Source organism: Harpia harpyja, chromosome 3, assembly GCF_026419915.1.
Source record: "Harpia harpyja isolate bHarHar1 chromosome 3, bHarHar1 primary haplotype, whole genome shotgun sequence".
Classification (NCBI taxonomy): domain Eukaryota; kingdom Metazoa; phylum Chordata; class Aves; order Accipitriformes; family Accipitridae; genus Harpia; species Harpia harpyja.
In genome coordinates, this window is record NC_068942.1 from 53,835,041 (window position 1) to 53,861,371 (window position 26,331).

General features: G+C 36.8%; 1 protein-coding gene across 4 annotated transcripts in view; it reads left to right on the forward strand.

Moving 5' to 3' along the window:
• Positions 1-26,331, forward strand: part of NPAS3 (neuronal PAS domain protein 3) — a 631,435-nt gene that overhangs the window by 572,468 nt on the left and 32,636 nt on the right. For all 4 annotated transcript variants that reach the window (XM_052782584.1, XM_052782585.1, XM_052782586.1 and 1 more), the window contains one exon: positions 25,731-25,924. In XM_052782584.1, the coding sequence (XP_052638544.1) occupies positions 25,731-25,924 (194 nt within the window). The remainder of the gene's footprint in view (positions 1-25,730; positions 25,925-26,331) is intronic.

A 26,331-nucleotide genomic window follows, 5' to 3' on the forward strand; every position in this document is an offset into this window, starting at 1 on the left:
TGTTTTTTTCCAAATTTTTCCATGAGGCATCAGCAAGTCAGCATGAGTAAAATTTCATAAACAGTATGTGAGTCCTAAGCAGGTGTAAATATAGAGGTGTAGTTCCTCTGCTTTTTGATGTTTTCAAGGATTTTGTAACTGACAGTGTTTGGCTGAATTCAGCTGTGTCCAGCCATATTAATTGTATTTTGTCAGTTTTTCAAAAGCATGGTTATTGCCACTCTGTGTTCAATGGAAGGAGAATTATCCACAGCCTCAGTGAGACCCAGAAAAATTGTGTATTCATTTTAGAAGAGTTGGATCACGTGAATGTTTTTAACTGAATGTTAAGAACTGCTTTGTTTAAATGTCACTCTCAGTTGGTGTATTAGACAAGCATAATAAAACTGAACCGCTATAGTGAATGTTAGGAACACTTTCAGGAATGTTAGCAATTTATTCACTGATTTCTAAAAGTCCAGTGCCAGAACAAACTTAAGGCTTCTTGAATTCATTCAGGTATATATTTTATTAAAATTAAGAAAGATCCATGAGGCTTATGGATGTACAGCTATAAGAAATTATCAAAGGAAAGAACAGTTACATAATAATGACAAAGCTCATGGGAAGAGCTGGCTAAGTTCTGCATCAGAGGTCCCTGGAAGACCTTCAGCACTTACTCAGGAAACACTATGCCAGCTGGGGTCATGTGCAGCAGAGTTCCTGTGGGAAATCCTGGTAGAGCTGGCTGACTTGGGAGCCACTGTCTCACACCTTCAGAATACAACAGAGCACTGAATTTTCCCTCTGCAAAAAGCAAGGGCTCCTGGCTAACAGCTTCCCTTGAGCTCTTGTGTCATTGTGAGTGGGTAACCCTCCTGAATCAGCATACAAACATTCATCAGGAGAAGTGTGCTGTGAACTGTGTATCTTATGTGAGTCAGGTTTTACCTCTATCAAAGATATTCAGCTCCCTGTGGATTCAATGCTCCAGCAGCGACAAAATTTTTCATCTTTGTGAAGTGGCTGTGTCTTGTTCCAAACTCTTACTGAGCGCAGAACCACATCTCCATTTTTTCCTTGCTTTGAGGACTGCTGATGAATGTTTTCTTTAGATAGCAAATGATTGAGGTGGTCCACAAGATGCTTAGCCAATTTTCAGAACAAGTGATCCCTGCCTCAGGAAAATCACATAAAATTGAAAACAGTCAGAGAATGAGATTGATTAATCATTTGGGTTGATCTAGTCAGGACTAATTTTCTATCAAAAGAAATGTTGGAACAAAAATCACACTGATAGACTTACACTTATGTATACCTCAAAGAGACCTTGTTCCAGACCATTCTGACATGAGATGAACCCTGTTTATAGTCCTTTCCTGGACTGATTTAATTAGTCCTGAGTTATACGTAAAGATGGAGGTAATGGACTTTTTCCATGAATTATGTTACCTTAAAAGTCTGAAATGGGAAAGTGGTTACATGATTAATCCTCCCTCTCTCCTTCCCTTTCGTTGTTCCCTACCACCCCCCTTGAATTGGATTTTCCCATTCTTAATATTCTTAGGCTCAGAGCTTGTAGGAAAAGAGTTTACATATAGTGCTAGAGAGCTATTCAGTTTTCAGTGAGTAAATCTACAATCTTAAAAAAAAAAAAGTCAAATAAAATGTAGAAATCTGATAAAACACATTGAAAATAAATAAAAAGAAAAAAATAATTCCATTCGCTGCAAAACTCAGAATGTATTACCATTACAGCTGTTGTCTAAGATACATAATGCAGAGACTTACTGTTTTTCTCTGCTGAAAATGTATCACATCATCCTTTTTTCAACTTTTTTCATCAATAAAAGGTAATTTTGTATTTAATTTGGATTTTTGTTGTCTCCATTTTATCTCCTTTTCCATTTGTTTTCCTCCATTTGAGGGTCACAATTCTGTCCACTAAACAATTATCCCACCTTCAATGTTTCTATTGTCAGGCATATCTCAAAGCAAATTTTAATTGAAAACTACTTCGTTCAAGTCCAGTGATACTTTTCCTACTCCCCTATAGTATCCCATTATTGTTTTGTCACATTTACTTTCATGTCAGATTGTGCTAGAATTTTTTGTGTTCAAACCTTTAGAGCCTGATACTGGTCTCTTGAACAAAGCATAACTAATGGGATGAAAAAGTAGTCAAAGCATCAAACATCATCAGAGCCAGTAGTTGCCAGTAGTTTCCAGTTCATCAGCTCATCAGATATGTTAGTATATATCCATACATATTCCTCTACTGTTTTATGGAGTAGCTCTTTCATGATAAGCTATTACAGAGGTGGATAAGCAAACATGAAGAGATTGCCTTGTACTTTTACTGTCGCTGTGGCAATCTCTGAATTTGGTATAACCAACATCTGTTGCCTCTCAATCTCCCAAGAAGCTGGCAATCAACCTTCATGGCGATCCATCAGCAGACTTAAGGGCATCTTAAAAATCCTTCAGACTGTACCTTCCTACTTGGAGTGGTACTTTCTATCTGCTGTGTTACCTAGATGCCTGCTTTGGCCCATTCAGTGTCAACAAGAAACAGTCTCCATGTCATTAAAATATCAAAGTCATTGAGGTCACAAGGCAATGAGTCTACTGCAGACTCTTCAGTAACTGGAAGTAAATAGAGCAGCTATCATATGCTGATCAAAATCTTACAACCTTAGACTTTTGAGCCTGTATTATTGAGAAAAGAAATATTTGCTAGATTACTCAGATAATTCTGCCTTGAAGTGAGGCCTTGGTGTCTTTGAAAAGAGTCTTGGGATTATGGAAAAGCACATACATAGTCTTTGGAGATGAATGGAATGGACTTTGTTTCAGCTATTTGTATATCACATTCAGGAGTTCTGAAATCCTTTAATATGGCACAGAAATGTTAGCACTGGCTACAGGTGGTAAGCCCTGCATTGCTGCTTTACAGAATCACAGCTCTTATCAATGCCAAGAGCAGGTATTTACACCTGGTTTTCTCTCTGGCATTCTTCATGTGCAAGAGAATTGTGGAAAGTAAGCAAGCTTAAACAAACTGACCAAATTGCAATGAAGGGAGCAAAGTTATCTTCATTACTTACTAAATCACAGAGGACTGTTAAACCTAGCAGCATAATCTGAAGTACTGGTGGACATACTGCATAAAAATAAGTAAATTACTCTATAAAAAATTTGGTTTAGCAAGTTTCATTTAGAAATTTTGATGTTTTGTTGCACATCTAATGTCTGCATTTCAATAATGGAGGATTCAAATTTGGTTAGCTGTGCCTCATACATCAGTTGCTCTATATCAAAATATTTTAAATATTTAAAACCCCATAAAAGTGTTTTCACAAATTAGTCTTCGTAGTCTACATGAATTCAATTTTTTGTTTTGTGCAATGGTACCTTTCTATCAACTTGTTTAAAATTAAACATTTTCTGAGACTGTGCTCTCAGATTTTGCATTTAAAATCCTAAAGTTAGAATTCTTTAAGTGCCAATTTTTGAAGATGGAATCTAAATTTCTTGTTGAAATTTTATGTCCATGGCAGTTCTATTATCAGCCTTTTTCACATAATTCCTGCCTTTATTCACAATTTAAAATTAATATTTTTTTATTATTTCTTTTTTTAGAAGAACTTGAAGAGTTGGGCAAGATTTGTAAATCTCAGTTATGCATATGAAGTAAATGCAGTTTTTGGCAGAATTTAGATTCAGTAATCCAAGAGGGCAAGAGAGCCAAAAACTCTGTTAGAGAGACAAAACTATGCCATTGCACTTGCCTTGTGATACCATTTTCTTGATTCAATCCAAAATTGAAATTATTGTTTCCCATCTAAGTGAAAGATTCACCTGGAATTCAGAAAGAAGATGTCCCTATTCCAAAATCCCTTTAAGGACCGAATATATCATGGACTAGTTAAGAACACAGCAGAAAACCATCTTCCATTTCATAGGAATAGGAAGGAGGAAGAAAGAGAAGGCAGCTGTTTTTTTGCATAACAGTCTAATGATTAGTACATTTCTCAGATGTGGGCTGTGTTAGAGTCAGATTTAATTCCCTCCTCAGCCTGAGGGAATTCACATACCCCACATTCCAGCTTGGCCTAAATTCTTTTCTCCTCTTCTATTATTTTTCCCCCTTGAAATCTTTTCTGTCAAGCATTTTGCTCTGTCCCAGAAAGGTATCCTGACCTTTCTCTGTAGGAAGAAAGAAAACTGCAGAATTTAGTATTTCATCACATGGCTACTGCCACACCTCCTTAATTGAGTGAAGAAGGAATAAGAAACCAACATCAGGAAGCATTATGTGAAGAGTTTTCTAAATGTCAGCACATGCATTCCCCAGACTTTTCAGCACTGGGAAGACTTAAAGGTAATTTGTCAGAGAGAAAGAACTGATCGAGAATTCACCCATGTAAATCGATGACCTTTTAGTCAAAAGGAAGTCTCTTAGCTAGTAAAGATGCAGCATTACTTATAAAAGAACAAAATACTAATGGGCCAATCTGAGTCTTATGAAGTATCTACTTGTAGATATAAAGATACGGTTCAAGAAAAGATGGTCTGCAACAGGATTAAGAAGACTAGAGTTCATTTTATGCCTTGCTATAGAGCTGTGAGATTCTATTAGGAGAGCTGTCTGGAAAAGCTTGATTCACACATAGCATCTAAATACATTAACCGCTTTTTTAAAAGTGTTCAGCAGCTTCTAACTCTACCTTCTCAAAAAACATTTTCAGGGCTGAGCATCTTTTAAATGGGATTTATAGCACTGTTCTACCATCTGGAGACATAAATGTATGTTAGGCATTCATTTTTGCAGTAGCACTAATGAAACTAACTAGTTAGTATTATATAAAAGGCCTTTTTAATAGCAGTCTTCTTGAAAAGAAAGACTCAAGCTTTCATCGTTTCTCATGATGACTGCAGCTGTAGTATTCCTGACACCTGTATCAGGATGTGTTTCTCCTCAGATATTGTCTTAAATGGTCATATGGCTTCGGAGTTGTGATTTTGTTGCAGTGTGTTCCAGACTCTGTAAATGGGAAATCACAAACTGGGTTCTGAAAGAGAAGAAAACATAAAATTGAGCAAACACAGATTGCTTTCTGGGAGATGTTCTATTTTCATAAATTCTGTTTTCAAAGAATAAGTGATATGAAAAGTTAATAATATCACCAAATTAGCAGCAATTGCCTTTGATTCTGATCTTTAGGCAGTATAATTCTGAAGCTACCTTTCTTAAAAGTCAGTGGATATAACAGTGAAAGAAAATTATGAGATCAAGATTTACTCTGATACATAATACAATATTCAAAATGGACAGAGATCAGCTCCAAGCCAAATCTGGTATTCTTTCAAGAACCAAGTTTTATTGAGTCGTAGAGAAACAAAACGTTTGTCTCACTTTCATAAGTAGCACTAATTATCTAGATGTGTGAACTAGTAGTGCAGTGTGAGACCCGTTGCAGTGTTAATAAACAGAGATCAGTGAGTGGGATGAGAATAATGAGATCTCACCAGAGTCGGAACCAGAAAATACCTCCTATTACACGCTGCAAGAAAGGTGTCGTGCTCCCAGGTGGGAATGCCTACTGAAAATGAGAGATCTTCAGTCCACAGAGTTTTCTTAAGTTATCCACCAATGTTGTCTGCCATTGCTTATAGTTAATGATTGGGAGTATGCCTTATGTAGTAGCAAAGAAAACCGCACTGTGAAGAATCACGAGCCAGAATTTGCTCTAGGACAGGCTGATGCTGCTGCCAACATCTCTGCTCCACTTGGCTGTTTTGTAACTGCTGCCAGTGGATATTTTGGCCCACCTCCTTTTCATAATGTAAACATTGTCTTAGATGTGCAAATGCAAACACTAATACCCATTTTAATTATCCCTACACTTTCAACAGGTCACAGTTTTTGTCCAAAGTATGCTTAGAAAAGACAATAAACTCATACATTAAAAAAACATAACTAATATTAAGCTAATGTAGATGAGTGCATCTTCCTGCTCTTCAGCAGATACTTGCAGAAGCAGGATCATCCTTCCACTGGTAAAACTTTATTGAGTGTAAAACAGTCAAAAAAATTCAGAACTAAGATGAAACTGAATGGAAGGTTCTTAAACTTGCATTTCAGTGAATTTTGCATTTAAGAAAGTTTGTTTCTCATTGTGCTTCTCATTGTTGCACATTGTCTGAATCTGGTAACATGAGATCAATAGCTGTTGAATAGAAAATATAAGTCTTGAATTGATAGTCATAAGGGTATAATCCTGATATCTTATGCGAACACATATGTGTATCTAGCTTTTGTAGAACTGTGATGAGTTAACTAGAGGGAGAAGAATATATTTTTGCAAGAGAGTATTTTTCACTGTTGCCTCTGCAAGTAAATATTTTCTTGAAGAATTGCATGAAAATTCTAAACAAGAATACCTTCTAGGAATAAAGTTGTTCCACAGACACCTCAGACGTTACTTTCATTACACTGTGATCTGTCACAGGCTGTATTAGTGGGCAAGCAGAAGTTCCTTTGTTCATTCATGTGTAAGTAATAAAGACACCAGGAAAAAGCATAGTTGTTGCACTCAAGGAGGTAAACCTGTGGATTATTGCCCGTCTCCATGTCCACTCCACAAAAGGAAGGCCACCATGCATGTTCCCTTGAATAGCTAAGGTTGTACAGCTCATTTTATATACCAGCTACACAAGTTGGGTCTCATTAATCTTTTACAATCACATGTTCTTTGAAATTTAAAAAACACTAGAGAAAATATCTTTTACAAACAGCTGTAAAATTTAAAATGCTATTTAAGTATTGTCATTATGAATTACTTCCCTGAAATTTTTCCTTCATCATTGATTATTGTATTCAATACATGCTGAAATGTTAGCTGCCCACATTTCATAAGGATCAGGCTGTTCCTTTGTCCTGTTAAAGCCAAATCCTTTTAAAAGTTCCTTTTTTTCCTGCTCCCTACTCTTCACATCTTCTTAGTGATATAATACCTGCATTAATTTATTTCCATTGTGCAACAATAAGATAAACACTGAATTATGATTTCACCTCATCATGAACTTGGAAAAACATCTTTATTTCTCATTTACTTTTTAACCCGTAATTCCCACATGGTTTTTAAATTTTCTTTTACCTTTTGTGCAGGTTCTTACCTGTGTAAAGCATTATGTTTTATTGGCTTTTTCCTGTTGCTTATAATGTCATTTATATTAATGAATGTATTGCAACACTCCTCTGAGGCTGGAAAGTGCTGACACACCAAGAGATCAAGTAACTTGCCAAAGATAACAATGGCTATTTGTGTCAGAGCCAACTGTGATTACATGCTGTACTTCATCCTCAGCCTTTCTTCCTAGCGCATGAATATTGTCAAATCATCTCTGTGTTCCAGCACATCACACTTCATTTTCTCAGGCTGGTACTTCCTTTGTTTTGATGGTTGCCCTGAACAGGCAAAATGAGATGCTAAATAAAAAAGTACTCAGATCAGATAGTGTGAAATTTAGCAGAACCTTCACAGAAAACCTAGAAAAATATGAACTCCTGCTCTCAACTGGGCTACCACTAGCTGTAGAAGAGCTACTCCAAAATTCTTTTCCTCAGAAAGAAACAGAAGCAAAGTACTAGCAGAAAAACACATTTTCCTGCCACTTGGATTTAGTCCAGGGGAGCTCCCTGAGGCTGCTGTTCCTGCCACCTTGTTGTGGGAGAGGAGCAGCGCTGGTGGCATCCACCTCCTCAGCTGACAGCTCGCTTGGTTCCTTGCAAACTTTGTCTTTCTTATTTCAAAACAAATAAACTCTATATAGATACTTTTTTTTTTCAATTTGATTAATTTTTTTTTATATCCACCATAGATTTCTCCACCCTAAAGACCTCCATGCTTTATCAACTAGTGTGAAGCAATACATGTAATAAGCACATGTAAAAATGGTAGGGAATCATTATGCACTGTAGCTATTTATATTTGGACCAAAGTGAAAGTATTAGCAAACCAAAATGCCCCATTCACTCACGCAGATAGTACTACTTTGCAGCTGCTCTTCACTGACTTTCTACATGAATAGGTGGTTGCATAAGGTTCAATGCCCATCATTTACTCAAAACCCAAGTTTTTTTAGTATAATTTGCTGTCATATGAAGCAAGGTTCCTCTGTACCTGCTCATTTGACAGAATGGGAGAACAAAGGCACAGAGCATTTCAGTGATGTATCCATCACCAGTATACCACACATGAAGCCAGTAGTCAAACAAGGACCATCATATGAGGCTTTCATTCCCTGTACTTGTTGACTTAACCTGGTGCAATGGCTTCTGGATAATGATCTGGACACTGATTTGCGGGTTTTAGCTTCTAGAACAGAAAATTGATCATGAGTGTTTCAGACCATGTTTCCCAGAGAATTCCTATAGTATAAATGTCCTTTTTCTCTATTGTCCAGAGTGCATGTACACCACTTTATAACCAAACAAGCCACTATGCTTCTGTTCTAAATGTTTAAGCATGCCTCTTGATTTGTCTGTTTAATGCACTGATGCTAGCTGAAGAATGGTGTTTGGTTGAGCCCATCTGCTTTACCCTATGGAGAAGGCAGAATATAGATGTTTGGTGGGAATAGTTTCAGTTTCTCCTTTTTACAGCATCATTAGGAAGCCGTCTTTCTAATAATAATAATTCCCATTTGACATCATGGAGGTAAAAAGAAATCACTGCTGACATCAAAAATGAGGTGATATTTCAGCAGTATTATTTCACTGAAGATAAAATGGAAGTCTTTATTACTCCCAATGCTTTTAAAGAAAGCTGAGCAAGGCTTATACTGACCCTGGAGCTTATATACCTTAATGCATCTATAACCAGTACAAAATAAGAAATTTTAATTGTTACTGCTATATTTTTTGGCTGTCCCTCCTTAGAACCAAGAATTTTGTGCCTGCTTAAAGGAAAATAATCAGTATCTGAGAACAAGCTTGGAAAAGCACAATTATCTTAATTTTCTCCATTACTTAAAATTCATACAAAAGACCCCCCAAAAATGAAAACAGTAAGTGTATTACAAGAAGTGGTAATTTTCTTACAAACTTCATACTAGAGCCTTTACTGGGAATCCATACGGATTGCATAAAGAGGTCTGAGCTCTGAAGAGGTTACCCTGAAGGGGGTTACAAGTTTTATTTCACTTTTTATGGATAGGTATTTTATTCTTTCTGAACTTCTTGTGCATATTGCTGTGTGAATTGCTTGCCATTAAAAGGACATAGCCAAGGTCTGTTTCATCAGCTGTAAACAATATATTTTCCACTTCTGTTTGTGATAGCACATTAGAAGCTCCCATACCCCTTTCCTTTGTACAAGACGTATTCAATTATAATTCTAGTCTTTGTATAATTTTCCATCCTAAACCAAACAATATAGCACATCAGTGACTCTATCCAAATATACTTGGAAAAGAGCATATCTGCCTAGTTTGGCAATATTTCCTAAATTTGAGATCTATTCTTGGTGTACTGCTGGTTTTTTGTTTTGTTTTGTTTTTTATTTAGGGGACATATGAAGAGTAATATAGACTGGAAACAATGAGAGCAACAGGATGCAAGTCCAGTGCCTTTAAAATTTACAGTATTGCTCTAATTAAAAGAAAGTTCAAGAAATATGGATTCTTCCCATGGCTTCACTTTACAGAACTGGTCACGTACTTGCAAGTAGCGTCTCCTCTGTATAACAAAAAAAGCCAGATCAAAATGTTTCATAGTCTTTTCACAATCAAACTTTATGAAACTTTTGCAGTTAAATATGTGGTGGAATCATCACATTATTTTGTTCCAGGTAAATATGTTTATAACAGAGCAGTCACAGCTCATCTGCTGTTGAGTTACTGCTTCTCAGTTATTCTCAGAAATAAGACCTGAATTCATACAGGCATGCAAATATTTAATAGTTATAAGCCTTTAAAAAATCAAAATTAGTAGTTACCAGTTGCAGTGAGATGTTTAAATCTGAAATGAACTCTGCACTTTCAATGTAAATGGGTCTCATTCTATGTACAAATAGTTTGGGCATTTTCCCCAAGAATTTGTTCATGCATGAATGGAATGCTTAATTTTATTTCATGTGAACTCAATGAGCCCTTTCACTTTTGACACATATTGGAAGGTCCAGGCATGTTTTTTCTCTGAAATATTAGATGAACATTTCTCTTCTTGAAAATCATTACCTTATTAGTCTTTTCATTCATTTCTCCTTGCTCAAGTGCTCAGAAATGTATATTTTTTTCCTAACTAATCAACTGCTTTCAGTTCTTGTGATCCTTCACATTGTTGTATTGTTACAAAGACTATGTTGGTTAGGTCAGTCCACCACTAGAACTAGCACTGTGTTTAAGAGATACCTAAATGCAGAGCTCTGTTTTAATTAGCTCACAGGGCATCACTGAACACAGTCTGGCTCTCCCACAGTCACATGCCCGAGGTTAGGAACGGGGCACTGGACACAGTTTTTCCTGAGGAAGCAAGGAGCTGATTCACAATATGCAAACATGCATTATGGGTTGTTTTCAGTCACTTTATAGTCATATGCATTCATAAATTTTGATATGGTTGTAAGATGCAGACATTGATGGTACAAAACTCACAGAAGAGCTTTAGATCACTGGAGCAACCACAGATGAAGTTTATGTTGACAATTTATCAGCTCTTCTCCGTCAAGGAAAATTGTTTTTTAGTGCCTGCCTATTAGCAATCACATGCATATTATGAAATCAAGTTTTGGGGAGGACAGCCTGCCATCTGTCTTTTCTGTATTTTTTTCACAATGCATCATGCTAAAGTTAAAACTTTCTGTGCTTCAAAATGGTGTAAAATATGAGATGTCTATAATAGAGACACTTGGAAAGAAAAATAGACTAAGTAGAAATGTAAATCTTTATAAACTTTATAAACAGGCAACTACTCATGCTATACTTCATGTTTTAGCTTCAAGTGCCCTCCACATTTTCCACACACCATAGTGCCCACCATGTGCTCTTACTCTAGATTTCAGGGTTGCTAAAATGATAACTAATTAATATATATCTCAAGGAGCGTGAGAATGCTTTCTTCATAAACTCTTTCTGGTTTGGGCGGGGGGGCGGGGGGAATGGAACTGCAAATGCCTGATGTGGAGAATGAAAAAAATATCTTCAGTTTCTTTTCTGTGTTCTGATATGCTAAGATTTTATCAATAATATTGTTTTCCTGTAAAAATATCTGCCTCAGAGAAAATCTGCTGTGTAGCTGTCAGGATTACACCTCTCAGAATATGCCTGTGATGATTCCGTTAAATTGATAAAAACAGAACACTCTGCTATATAGAAGGATTGCTGAAAAGAATATTCCGAGACCCTTTCATGTGTAACAGCACTTGTATGGCAGTATGTTTATTGTGCTATAAATTCCATCACTGATTTTGGCCATTTCAAATTGATTCTGCAGTAACTGTAAGTAATGAACCTTACAGACAGAGCCAAGGAAAAAAAGAAAAAAGAAAAAACAAGCCAATAAACTTGTGGCTGTAGGAATACAAATTGTAGAGTTCATTTAGCCTCAGTTTTTATCAGATTGTGCAGCCAATACCCCACAAAGCCAGAAAATATATCCAACAAAATATACAGTGCCATAGCCCTGGCTTGCTTTAAATTTAGCAGCTAAACTAGACAGTCAATTATTCGAAGCACATGTTTGTACAAAGTGTCCTGTGGATATCACCTGAGATTTAAGGAAGGTGATCAGCATCATTGGATGACAAAACAAGAGAAATTATAATAAAGTGACTTAGGATAACGAGCTAAATCCTGAGCTGTTTTACATGGTCTAAGCAATAGCAGGCACCACTGGATTTCACAGGGGTGTAGATCAATGTGCAGTGGGCTGCTAATGACTCACCAGGTCAAAATATATAAAAGGCACCAAAATTTACATATGTTCCTAGCCTATTTCCCTTTCTTTACTGAAAAGTTCTACCAGGTTAATAAGAATGATGTGATATCTTTTTTCCAGGTATCTTTAATGATCTCATAGATTTTAACAGAGAATTTATGTGCTTGCTAAAGATTACCATGGGATGGTTTTAAAACCCATCAAAAAGATACTGTTCTAAGGCTTTTCACATTTGTTTTATAGATTTCTATTACATTCTATAGGAACCCACTGATCTTGATTTGTTAAATATTATCTACATTTCTCTCAATCTTATTAGTGGATGCCAAGATCATTTAGACTCTTATTTTGCAAATAGACCATGGATCTAGTCCCACTAAATCAGTGGGCTTGTCATGTGATTAAAGCATATATGAATGTACATGTATGTTCTACCCTTAGTTGTTACATAAAGAGCTAACTTCCGATTTTAATTCAAATGCTGAAAAGACTGAAGTTTTCTTCTACATAGTTTTCCCAACATTACAGGAGAGAGAAACAAGGCCATGTTTTGGTTTCTGTGCAAAAATAAATAAATGTCTGGGTTGGGTTCCTACAAGCCCTACAGCACTTCCATGCGTCACAGCTTGCACACTCATGTATCTTACAGTCTGCATTGAGTGCTGAATTCATTCTGTGTGTCTTCTTGTACCTAACTCTGCAGATTTATCTGAACATCTGTACTGTCTGTGAGAGATATTAAATCCTCATTTTGAGGTCAAAATGCTTGGGTCCATTCTAGCCTTATATAGGCCACAAAGAAACTCATTGTCTAAGGCATATTCCTTGCCCCTCTCTATAATTTATAAAGTCTATTTTATCGATTTGACCAGTTTACAGCAGAAGCCTGAGTGACACACAGAGGAGAAAAGACACAGAAAATGAGGCTTTCAGTTAAACACCAAATACGGTGAAAGTTATAATAAAATAATGAGAGTTGGGAACACTATTTTTTCTCTCACTCTCTGCTGTTTTGTGTTGCAATGAGGAACACAGTGAGCGAGTCTGAAGTCTTGAGAATAGCCCCTGGTAACCAAGAGCAAAGAAACCTTGCTCATTATCTCTACTCCCTTTCTGAATAAACATTTCAGCCATCATAAATGAGTGTGACATGAAGGGCAAATGAATGGCTCTCATTCCAGATGAGAAACAGTTGACAGCTGAGCAACCTGAAGGTTGTTGTGAAGATCCCGGATGATGGGGCAGGTGTACCATTTATTTCAGTTCGACCTGAGAGGCATCATACTCTTCAATGAGAGATTCCCAGCCTTGCAGAGGATAAGTCCTAGGTGTTCAACCTGACTTTTGGTTAGGACTGCAGTGGGTGAAAGACAGAGCTGTCCTAATTTTTTCTTGTAATTTTATTAAATTACATAGAAAAACTTAGTCAAATATAAGGAAAGGTTCAGTGTGGATTGACAGATGGCATACAACACCCCTACTGTATCTCATTCATAAATATGATTGATGTGGAGGTAATTTCTTGGTAACCTGTTTTTCAAAAAAAACATATTCTAGGTGGTGGGTTAGTAAAAGAAAATTAATCTCTGCATGTTAAACTTGCCAACTTTTGAATTAATTGCATGAGTATGACAATCAATTAATAAATGTTAAGCAAACAACAGAAAATCAGTGAATTAAAAGTAACTAAATTGATTCCAATGCAGATAAAGCAAGAAGCTGCCATAATTCTTCAGTGTAGATTCAAGAACATGAATCTTGTCTCATCAGTTCTTGGTCCCCATTTATCCACATCTGGCATTTAAAACAATGCTGTTTTATTATGATTTTTATGAATAAATTGCTATCTATAATCTAGCTTGCTACATTAAGTGGATTATAGAAACAAATCATAAATAGTAGTCCATTTGTAGCTGTCAAGGAGAAGGTCAGAGCTTTGCAAAGACCATCCATCTCCAAGTGGAATAAAAGTTTTTTCTTCAAAGAGAAATCACATACCTTGTTTGGGTGACTTCAGCTAGTAATGACAGGACAGTTTCTTGAAATACCCACAAAAACCCTCCTCTCCACAAAATTAACTTGATTTTGGGTCACCAGTCTTCTGCAAAATTGGGGTGATTTGACATGAAACGGATCTCATCACTGAATATTTCTGGGAAAATTTTATTTTATTTGATTGAAAGTATATATTTTCACGTTGTTCAAAAGTTTCAGGAGAGGCTTAGGTTGTTGCTAGAGGCTTACAGGTCACATGTCTATGGAAAGGAGCTTGAGCCTGAGATCCAAATATTTATGACCTATTGGTATCACTGCCACTGAACACACAGTTTGTATGTCTCCATTAATTTATCAGTATTATTTCATTGCATTTCACAGAATTGTGCAGAATAAGTCTGTATACTCATTCTCATTTTTTGCAGAAAGTCATACAGAGATTTGTTTCAGGAAGGACGTCTCCTAGTAGACATGTTCCTCTCATATACCTTAATTTACAGTGCTTAGTGTAAACAGTAGGCACCACCTTCCTTGTGTCTTAGCACAAGGGAGTTCATAACCTAGAACACTTCTACTGAAACTAAAATAAAAACAGAATTGGTAGACATCTGAGTAAATACAGTATGTCAAGGAAAAGTCAAAGACTTTTGCAAAGCTTTCTCAGGCAAGTGTGTGTACAGGGGATTTCCATTTGATACAGAGTAGCTGCATTTCCAGCATGGGAACCAGCACCATGCCTGACCAAAAGTCTGAAAGAAATTAAGCTCCCAGTGGAAGGGGAGGATCCTCTCATGGATTAGTAAGTGCTTTAAAAACCAAAACCCAGGAATGGTCAGTTTTCTCAGTTTAAGCAGTCAGTGCTGATTTTCATAGAGATTGCTGTTCCTGGGGCCTTTGTTCTCAACACATTCATAAATTAAATGGAAACCAAGGTGAACAGGAAAGTTGCAGTGCTTATTGGATTGTAAAAATGTAAGTCTAACGTGAACAGTAGCACAAGAACTTCATGATTCTGTGTGAAGGGGCAATAAAATAGCAGATAAAATTCAGTTCAGGTAAATGTAAAGTAATACACAAAATACAATCCTGGCTGTATATATACAACGAAGAGCTCTGAACCAGCTGTTACTGCTCAGAGGAGGTACCTTGGAGTTGTAATGGGAGGTTTATGAAAAGAACAGCTTAGTGCTCAGTAGTGGTCAGAACGCAGAGTGCTAAGAAATTATTAGGAAAGAAATTAAAAATCAAACAGAAAATGTCATTGTATCATTGTATAAATCAATGTTTTTCCTATATCTTGAATACTTGTGCACTTGTTATCTCACCTCATCTCAAACTGAAGATCGTAGAACAGCAAAAAAGTGACAACATTGATCAATGTTGTGGAACAGCTAAAATATACCTAGGAGATTCAGCTTTGAAGAAAGATAACTATGGAGGCACATGATAGAAAACATCAGTGTATGAAGGTGAATGGGGTATAATTTTCTGCAATCTCTCAATACATAGCGTGGGGAACAAAATTAAAGTAGTAAATGACAAATTCAGAACAAGCAAAAGGAGGCACCTACCGATTCCAGATTTCAACAGTGAAACTCATTGCCACAGGGCACTATGAATGCCAAAAGCTTACCAAAGAACATGCCTGTACCTCAGGAAGTGCTGGGAGAATACACAAGGGAAATGCCATTAGATGCTTGCCTAGTCTGATACTCTCCCTTAGCCAGCCTGAGTGACATGTTGAGGATGCTGATCTAGACAGGCCTTTGGTTTGACCTGCTACAGCTGCTGTTAAGGACACACAGCTGCTTCTCTGGAAGGGCTGTCATGGTGCACCCTAGCCTTCTGCCACAGCCAGAGTCTCTGTAAAGCCACTTTAGGGCTTGGGGCTTGCTGTTTGAATGCCAGCTACTTTCTTTATCAGGACCATGTGAGACTGTTTAAAATTGTTCAAATATAATGCTGAGAACAGTCAGAGAACTACTGAGACTAGATGTTGGCAGACATGCCAGAAGACTCTTGCCTCCCATCCTATGATCATTCCTTTTTGCCATCTGGATGTGGAGGCATTACTAGCCACCTGCAGCAGCTTTTCTGAAATTCTCAGTTGTATTTTTCATAAAGTCAGCTCATATACTTTGCTGTATGTTTTCCCCTTGTAAATTGAAAATTTGTAGTTTAGATTCATATAAGTGACATTGATGGGAAGAAGGTGAAAGCATGTTAATAATTAGAGGAAATTAATCTTTTTTTCCCATCTCCACCTTTGCTTCTGTCACAGTTGTGGCATTCTGCAGGAAAGCTCACACATTCTGTTGTCCAACATCTCTCAGTAGAACTTGTGTGTTTGTACACAGCCAGTGGAAATCGGGCCATACTAGGGGAAACCATGCAAGTATTAAAATACACAAAATGGTTGCTTCTCTGTGTAAGAGCCTGTACCAGACACCATTAGCACAAGCAGAGAAACCTTGGTATTAATGACATTCAGATAGTTCTCAGCCTTTTTCATGGTGTGTCCCTGCTCTAGTATGAGAAAAACTCAGATCTTTCCACCCATTTAGCCACAAAATAAGGAAGTCACTCTTCTTATGACTTCCTATATGTCTTTTCTTGACTAACTTCAGAATGAATTCTGGGGTTGCAACCCCAGGTGAAGAGCTTGAGTAGAATGTAAACATTACTGTCTTAATCAAGGCCAGGTTGGGGAAGCCATTTCTGTCTTTACAGACAACAGCATTTTCTACATTTTTTCTCTGTGTGTGGGAAAAATGCATTAATATCAGATATTTTGTTTTATCTAGTCCTTGCTCACTGTGCAGAGAATCACCTAAGGTAATTGTTGGACTGCTAAGAACTATATCAAATAAAACAGTAGGAAAAAAAGAAAAAAATAATTAAAACTTTATTTCTCTCTCCAAAGATAGAAATAAAGACACTACATCTGAAGATTACTTATGATTGGTTGTCTTTAGTGCAACAAGATTTGGTTGCCCTGACATACAGGATTCAGGCTAAGTTTTTTTAAAAAACCCTTCCGGACTTTCTGTTGCAGAATGATGTAGCCAGTTTCCACCACCCCCCAATACTCTCATTGGAACTGATGCAACAAAAGTCCTTTTTCAGGTTTAATTTTTACTGCTGACAGGAGCACGAGAATTCTGGAATAGTGAGCTCAGCGAGAGTTTGCTCGTGGGCAGGGATGACAATTCCTTTATTAGAACCCTGCACACTTCAATAGCTAAATGCTTTCAACTTTCTTTAAATAGTATTAAGGAAAAAATAACCTCAAGGCGTTATTTTTAAAGGGGACTTCAAACATTCCATGAGGAAAAAAAAATGCAACACATTTGAACACCAAGGGATTTGCAGTGGAAAATCTGTTAAAGTGGAGCTATCTTTTGAGTTCCAGGGTTAAAAAAGTATTGGCCTTAAATCAGGGATGCAGACTACCAAAAATTCTGAGGCATTCCATATTCCTAGCTTAGACCAGCAGTAGCCAGATTCTATAATAGATCATTTAGAACTAAGTTAGTTATGTTAGCTAGATTTTAAATTAACTATGTTTCATTTATTCCTCGAAATTCAACATACAAAATCCATTATTACATTTGCTAGAAGTATAAGAAAATCCCAGGTTCTTAATCTTTTTTACTATATAGACTTAATTCTGCAATAACTCAATATTAGATATTTAAGAGTTTATATTTAAAAGCAGCTGTGAAGCAAGCCGATATGCAAGGGTAAATCTGCTCATCTTGAATCTTTCTGCAAATGGGCTGCTCTGGAGGTCATATCAAAAAGATTCTTTTTCCAGCTTAAACCTGTCTTTTCTAAATAGATCTCAACCTGATCTCATTTAATGCATTGATGTCTGGTTTCTTAGTCATTATATTTGCTGTATTACATATCAAAAGGACTCTTGAGAAATTCCCCCGAATTGATAATTCTAATTTCTTATGTATAGCTACTCTGTATTCACTCTGAGGACAGCTGTATTGTATGCTAAACCACGAATTGTAAAAATTGATCCTTTTGTATGTAGGTTTGTATTAAATTGAGATACTTTATTTTTTCCTGTTTGTTGCCACACATGGGTTCCTGGTGTCAGTTTGTATTTGGCTGTTTGAGCATATTAAAGTTTTGCTAGTGCTTATGATGTTCTTGCCAAGAGCGCTCTTGCAGCAATCTGCACTAGAACAGTCTTTGTGCCAATTACTTCAAAAAGTATTCTGTTATAAAACCAATTTTTATGGCTACTTTTTCAGGTTGCAGTGTGGTGGTTTCATTTAGTTTCTTCTTTTTCCATTTTTTTAATGTTGATCTTCTTCAAATGCTTGTAAGTTTGGGATTATGAAAAAATAATGTGGTGTTGATAGATTGAATTGTTAATAAGACATCTTAAAAAGGAAAAGGGTTCAAAGGTATTAAAATAAAACCTGGCATGTTGAATTACTAACACTGCATATATTTAAAGGATACTACTTAATAGTAGAATGTTTGGAGCTCTTATTGCAGGGACTGATTCTGAAAACGGAAACCTTTGCAGTTGTATAAAGCAAAATAAATGAAAAATTATAATGTGCAATGACTCAGCACAATATTTCTTGAGCTTATATTATGAGGATGATTTCAGGAGTGTCAGCTCTACAACATCTTTTATTTAGAGAAAACCAGCTTGCTAATCCATTGCAATTAATAAAAAATCACAACACAGGAAGATATTTTACAGTACAAATGTGCTTTTGAATGGAGGGTCTTGATCATGCAACTTTTACTACTGCAGTGAATGCCAATGCAAGGCTGGACCTCAGAATTCTGACATGGGAGCCATCATGGTGGTAAAGATATATATGTGTCCATATACGGTGCAGGACACTGTGCTATGCCATAGTAAACAATAACTGCTAATCTATTACCCCAAATAATAAAAATGGAAATGCTGTTATGTAACAGAATGAAAAATCAGCCATAAATTGAGGGTCTAATAATGTTAACGTAAAGGATCTAAAAATGTTGATAGCAAATATATTTTTATTAATTATTCTTGAGCAACCTCTGGTCTGCTGTTCATTTCCCAGGCTATTAAGATTTTACAACTCTTGAAAACCAACCTATTGTACACTCTTGAAAATGCTGCCTTTTTTTTTTTTTTTTTTTTTTAAATGGCAGCTTTGGGAATTGTTTATCGTACAACAGTCTTCCATTACTCCCATGAGATGTTGTAGTTTATTCTTTAGATAACCCTAACCTAGCCACATCCAGATCAGGGAGCTTCATATGATAGACATAACATGGGCAATGTCAGGTTCTTGTTTTGTCTTCACTCTTTTGGAGAGTTAGAAAGCTGTCCCCATTCCCTTCCCTTTAGTTTATTATCTAGTGAGAGGCAAGTGGGAAGATAAGAGGTTATGCAACCTGAGGTTGAGGAATGAGCGGCTTTTTGCACGAGTGCTCAAAACACTAACTTTTACGCAGAAGAGCAGCTGTTCCCTGTGGTGTACTTGAATGAAAGTGACTGTGGCTATTGTGCTTGCTGCTGGTCTCAGCATTCCTCATATGCAATAAATAATAGTCTGTTCAGGTCATTTTAGGGATTGAGCAAGAGCTACGAACTGAGCCTGCCAAGCCAGAGTGTTTCTCATGTGACGCTTGTCTTTAAGCACCCAATGAGTTTGAGGTCTCATAAGGATACTTTTTTAAAACCCCTTGGGATTAGCCTAAATTCTGCCTCTGACTGTTTTAAGTAGCAAAATAGCTTTTGAATCTTATTATTTGGAGAGAGTGATACCAGAGGAAAGATGGGAAAAGCCTAGAGTGTCTCCAACAACTAGTATTGACTTTTTAACAATAAAATACGTCCAGACACCAAATATGCTGTTTAAATGTAAATACCATTTCCATTTTCAGACTGCCTTTTGCAGGTGTATTTGAGGGGATTTGAAATGTACTTGTAGATGGAAAAGAGGCTATTGACCTTGAAACTACATATGTGTTAGGAATAATGTTTGCCCTCCTTGAAATCAGACTTGTATTTTTTGAATGGGTGCTCAAGACCACAACTCTTAACAGTGATTCAGGTAGCATTCAGAACATAACTGAATTAAGACTGACTGCATTTTACTTACAAAGCTGTTTCTCAGGAGTCATAGGTTACTGCCTAGTCTCTTTTTTTTTTATCCACCATGGTTCAGAATGACCCACTAACAGCTGCAGTAGCTACTAGTTTTCTTTGTTCTGGTGCAGACTTGATATAATAGGACAAGGTTTGTGTGTAGAAGCAATATCTTTTATTAGATGGACTACTATAATCAGAAGAAACGCAAAGAAACAGGTTTTTCAGCATACAAGCACTTTTTCAAGGCTAAAACTGAAGCAGCAAACTTCTGAATCAAATAAGAGTTGAGAACAGTTACTGTAAGTAGACATGTTGTGTTATGCTGTCTGAGAAAAAATGGTAGGTGATACTTATGAAGTTGGAGATGGGTGATGTTAACAAGGGAAAGGATGTTATGATGGTTATTTTATAGATGAAGAGAGATAGTAAATCTAACATTGATACAACAGGAGCGTATATCTACAAACTTTACCTTTCACAACTTCATTATCTGAGGGGTGATTGATCAGGTTTCCAGACATGCAGGAATCCCCAACCGTGGCCGCTGGGCATGTGCAAACTACTTTACATGGCTCATGCTGCAAGTCCAATGTGTTCTCTGTATGTTAAGCTAACTGTACACATGATGGAGAAATTATGTCTGTGTGTACAGCGAGTTGGATGCATGTGGGACACATCAAACTTGGTGCACATGTGGGATGATCCAACATTTTACAGCTGTAGCATCTCACTCCTTTTCGACATGAAAGTGTCATGCTCCATGGGGCCTCCTGTTAGGAATACTGAAGTGTTTATAAAAATGCAGTAAGTCTGAGAATGGGATATACAAGTATTACTGGAACTACAAACACAAGGCTGTGCTAGACCTCTCTGATCCCAACTGCTGCTGAATGATAAGTATAGGCAAGTGATCTATTTTCCTAAAGCTTTCCTGAAGACTGGGAGAGCAGGCTTTGGTCTCAATGTGGATGGGGCTGTGGAACCCCAGAAATAAATGGCTTCTGACCATGAGAAAACATAAGCAAATAGAAATGTTGTCGTGACTACAGTGGGGTACAGGGAGGAAAGAAGAAAACTGTGGTAGATAAAGAAACCTATATGGAAGTTTAGGTTGATAGGCATGGATATATTTTGATGTCAGAAAAGGAGAACCTTTAAGATATCACTGCGTGAGCTCAGATGTGACAGTGGACTCTCACTAGTGTCACAGGCAGGTTTTGAGATGCATGTCCAGGTATCTGTGAGTGAAGGACCACACAACTCTTTGGAAGAAAAATGTAAGAACATGGCTATAGTTTGTAAGATATTTCTTCAGCCAATTTTAGCAGTTCAAATTAATTGTGTTTTAAATATCTAGGTCTTGGTTTTGGAAATATAAAATAACATCTTTGAGAGACCAAAACAAATATATATATCCCTGTAATCACAGTTGTTTCTGCAAAGGGGGATAAATGTATGTGTGAGTTGTTCATAAGACGGCTAAATAAATATCTAGTTGCACAAACTAAATTAGGATGTTTTCCTATGTGACTGTCTTCGCAAAATTTGGGTCTAAGCAATAATTTTAAGGCTTCAAATTTAATACCTCATTAAGAGAAATTATGTGGAGGGAGCACTTCTGCCAGTGCTGTGGTTTCAGTCTCATAATAAATTGGCATAGTGATTTACACAGAGAACAAAAGAAATAGTTTAGAAATTTCTTTCTAATGGAAGTTTAAGTTTTGAAGAACATAGAGACATCTGAAAGGTGAAATTCACAGATTTTTCATGCTTGCAGGTTTTTATAGCCTCTGGTAATGCATGTCCTTACTCTGACATCACATGTATGTGAAAAAACAGATGTAATATTTAAAGATGTCTTTTGACAAAGAAAGTATTTACATCTCCAGAGGTGAGATTTAGCTTTAAAGGATGGTGAGCAGGTTCCAGATGTGTTTTTCAATTGCTGGGCTTTCCTTTCCTTAAGTATTGACAGAGGGAAGGTTTTATCAAGGTCTTTGTGATGTGCTTGTTTATAATGAGTAGACATTAGTAGACCACATCTAAGGGCTTATCACTTATTGCTGACTAAAGAGAGCATATGGCAGAGAAAAGAAATATATATTTGTCCAAGCAATGTGGCTTGTTAACACTCCCACACTCATAAACTGTGTTTACATGTACTTACAATATTTTGCAAATCCCTTTTCTAATCAGCTAAAAATAAAAGCCAAATAATGATTTTTTTTCTCCCAATATTGGAGTGTAAGGCAAAGTCGATTTAGAATTTTTTTAACAAAGCAATTAAACTGTACAGAAGATTTTCATAATATTTGTTTTGCTTCAGCATGCGTATGTTATTTTCATTTCACAGTGTTAAAAAATTTATTCTTACAGAATGCTTTTTGGTTCATCCACCTGTCTATCCAAGTATAACTGTTATACAACTAGGTTACACTACAAGCAAGAACAGAGGTCAGAATGACCTATGTCAAATCCTGATCTAGATCAGATCACAAGGTTTATTTTGACCATAAGATTTCCCTCTGCTTCTATAGGATAAAATCAACATGCAAGTTACAACACCTGCCAATAAACAGTTTGTAAGCAAAAAAGTCTCTGAACTGTTAACCCAGTCCAGCTCCCAGTAGAGTAAAAAAGCAGTCTTGCTACTAATTGCATTTAGGAGGCAGATGGAGAAATGCTGGGGAAATCTGTACAGCTCTTGACGTACAAAGTTTCTGATGATGCCTGTGATCAGGTGTACAGCATTCACCCACCTTTTTATAATGGATAGAAAACAGTATCACTGTCTTCTCTTGCTGTGACATCTAAATGTGCCAGTCTATTCATATAGCAGTATTAGAAAGAAAGAAGACAATTATAGTTTAAAGATGGATTTGGACTGTTGCATACTTTTCAGAAGAAAGCATTTATAAAGAAAACTGCACAGAAGAGCTGCATTTACTTTTGATTTTCAGAATATTCCTAGGAAATTTTTGTTAAATATTTACATCTGGATCCAAGTATTGTCCTTCATAAAACAGTTTATTCTTGCAATTTAGCTTCATTAAAGTCATAATACTGCTTTAGGGTATGATAGACTAGTGCTGTGGGATTGAATTATAAAGAGATTAATTTTAGCTACTGGAGATAATTGACCCTATAATTCCTATCACCCCTAATCCCAGTTCAAATGAACCAGTGTTAAAAGTGGCAATACTCACAGTGTAGACAAGGTCATGACAGCTAGAATTGTTTTTTACTACCAATTAGATTTCCCACTTGGTGCGTTTGACTAATGTTGTCATAGAAAGGGATTTCAGGCATGGAAATACAGTTTCTTTAGAGGCACACAGGCACTGGAACTGATGGGCAGTTTGTTGTACATTTCCCAGTGTACAGAATCAGAATGCAATTGAGGGCTGACCCCTAAAATTTGAATTCACGTGGGGATTTAGAACATGTTTTGATCCATGATAGACCTAGGAACAAGCTAAATAATTTGAATCTGGAAGCAAACTCCCTTAAAATTCAACAGTGTTAATATAGGGTGGGTCTAGCAGGTTTGGAACTGTCTCTTGGTGTAATACTACATCCGAGGTGTATTTCAGATGAGAAATCAGAAAAAAGTGAGGTACTGACTGAATAGAGAGTTGTTCAAAAACAAATCATGTTGTTATTTAGCTGCAAATGACATGGTGGTTTCAAAAAATACAAGGAAGAGATAAACGGATTTTAAGTATGATATATCTTAAAAATTCCCTCAAGTGATAGTGCCAACTTCAAACATATTAGCATAAGGACTCTTATGAAAAAACAACAGAACAACAATACTTTTGCATAGCACGTTCAGTGTGAGATGATTTTTCACATTATTACTAGTTATCCATCAGCATTTTTCCAAGCATTTACAGATTTGATTTTTTGCAGTAAGCTGAAACTGCATGATAAAAAGAGACAGATAATGATAAAAAGCAGATGTATATGCAAGCCTAGCTAGAAGGAGCAAAATGGACTATTACTGCCCCTCCTGTGAAGTTAATCCTATTTCTTTTAGCTATTTCTTCATTAGTTAATGAGGTCTTGAGAAAAAAAAAAAGAAAAAAGTGTGTTTGAAATGGTGGGTTTGCATCTTTGCCTTTAGGAACTTTTTCAAATATTCATAGAATAGTTTGCCCTTGGAAGGTGCATTAAGTGTGAGTTTAGGCAATAATTACTAAACATGTGGGTGGTCAGAAACCTGCAACTGAAATGGACAAACACAGCAGCTAATCGCTTTCCTCATTCAGATTCACTACACTGGCTGGAGTCGAAATGTAAAATAATGGAGAAAGGAGGTATTTTAATGATTAGGTTAAAAAAAAGAAACAAACTTCAAGGCTTAGATCACGGATCTGCTAGCATGAATTAGATTTTAATTTGGATGCACTTTGTGGTTTGCAGTCTTATTAATGAAAGATTTTCTTCTTTCACTTTCTATTAACAATCAATCTCAGATCAGAAGCAAAGTGTTTGGCTGCTGTCTTTGTGCGATGAGTATCAGTGGACTTATAACTACATCCCATCTCTGTCACCTCCTCCAGTGCACCTGGTACCAACCAACATCTCTGTTGACCTCTGGGTAGTGAGTCAGGGATCACAGTGAAAGGGGCCCCCATCCCCTGTAAGCTTTCTCTTCATGTTGATGTTGTAACACACTCAGGGTGAAAATCTGGTATAGCCCGCAACGGCCAGTTCTTACAGCTCTCTTATCCATGAGTACAGGAACTGTGGTTTCCATTTGCAGTTTAATATCTGGCATCAGTGCTGTATTTATATTCTTTTATTGAAAAAAACAACCCCTTTCTTTATCCACAGAACTCCTGAAGGAGTAAAACTGGAAGTAGTGGATTGTTCTTCTCCCAGAGTTGCAACTTACTCCATTTCTGGCGGCATTCTTAGAATTTCACTCTCCAGGGGTGCAATTGCATCTCCTGGGCATCTTCTGGTGTTATCTTGTGAATAGGGAAAGAAACCATCTGCCCCCAGAGATCCCCATACATACATAGTGTACTAGGCAAAGGCATTATGTGTCTACGTTAAAAAAAAAAGAAAAAAAAAAAAAAGCTTGCTGTGAATGCAAGAAGACCATCCTGCAGCTGAGCTCATTGATCACTTCTCGGCTGTTCCTTCTCAAATTGCCAACCACAAAGAAGTAATTCAAGGCTGTGAGCAGTCTCTCCGTGGTGTAGGTGACTAGCAATTCAATTAAATCCATTCTGGAAAAGTTTCAAAACTGCTGATCTCTTTGTCTCATGTACAATTTCCAAATGTTAAAAAATTAATATTTTATTAATTTCTACCTTCATTATTTCAGTTTTATCTCCCTCTCTCTTTTCTTTTGTTGAATTTCTAGCTTGTTTTTTTCTTCTTTCTTTCTGTAACAACTACCACAACAAAAATCAATACCACAAGGAGTTCTGAGGTTTTTATTTGATGAATGTGAAGCTTTTGCCTGTTATGTTCTTGTCTTCTTTTTTGCCATGAGGACATATAGGACATGTTGACAGCCAATATTAATACGCTTAACACTAATACTGGCAGTTACTTGGTACAATTTTTGGCTGTGTTAAGTGGTCAGTAGGGAACAGTAATGCTATCCTTTAAAAGAAAGTGATGTCACAGTTGCATCCAGAATTCACTGGGGTTTCTTTTATTGTTTTTATTTTCCAGGTGATTCATATAACAGGCCGGTTACGTCTGAGAGTGTCACTGTCCCACGGACGGACAGTACCCAGCCAAATCATGGGACTTGTTGTCGTTGCTCATGCTTTGCCACCTCCTACAATTAATGAAGTCAGGATTGACTGCCACATGTTTGTCACTCGTGTGAATATGGACCTCAATATCATTTACTGTGAAAATAGGTACAGCTTTTAGCTCCTTTTTTCTTTGTTTTAGCTGTGTGTATTCTTTGTTCCATGGGCTTGGCAAAAAGTTTTGAAATTTATGACTTTTGCAATGCCATCCTGGTGTTGTTTGAGAGCATTGAATTCACTCTCATGATCATCACCTTCATTTTCATTACATCTTTAGAGGATAAAGGTAAATTAAAAACTACAGGATATCTTGCTGGAATAAAGGAGGATAGACCAGGAAAGATTCCTCTAAGCTTTCCCTGCTTTTTACAATCTCCCACCATCCCTCTCAGAGGCAAGATTTGGGACTAGACAGACGTTGGTCTGACCTGTATGGCCATCCTTATGCTCCCCCGTCCTCCCTTCCACAAGTCTTTCTGTCTGAAGTTTTAAAGTTTTCCATTTTTGCACTGATT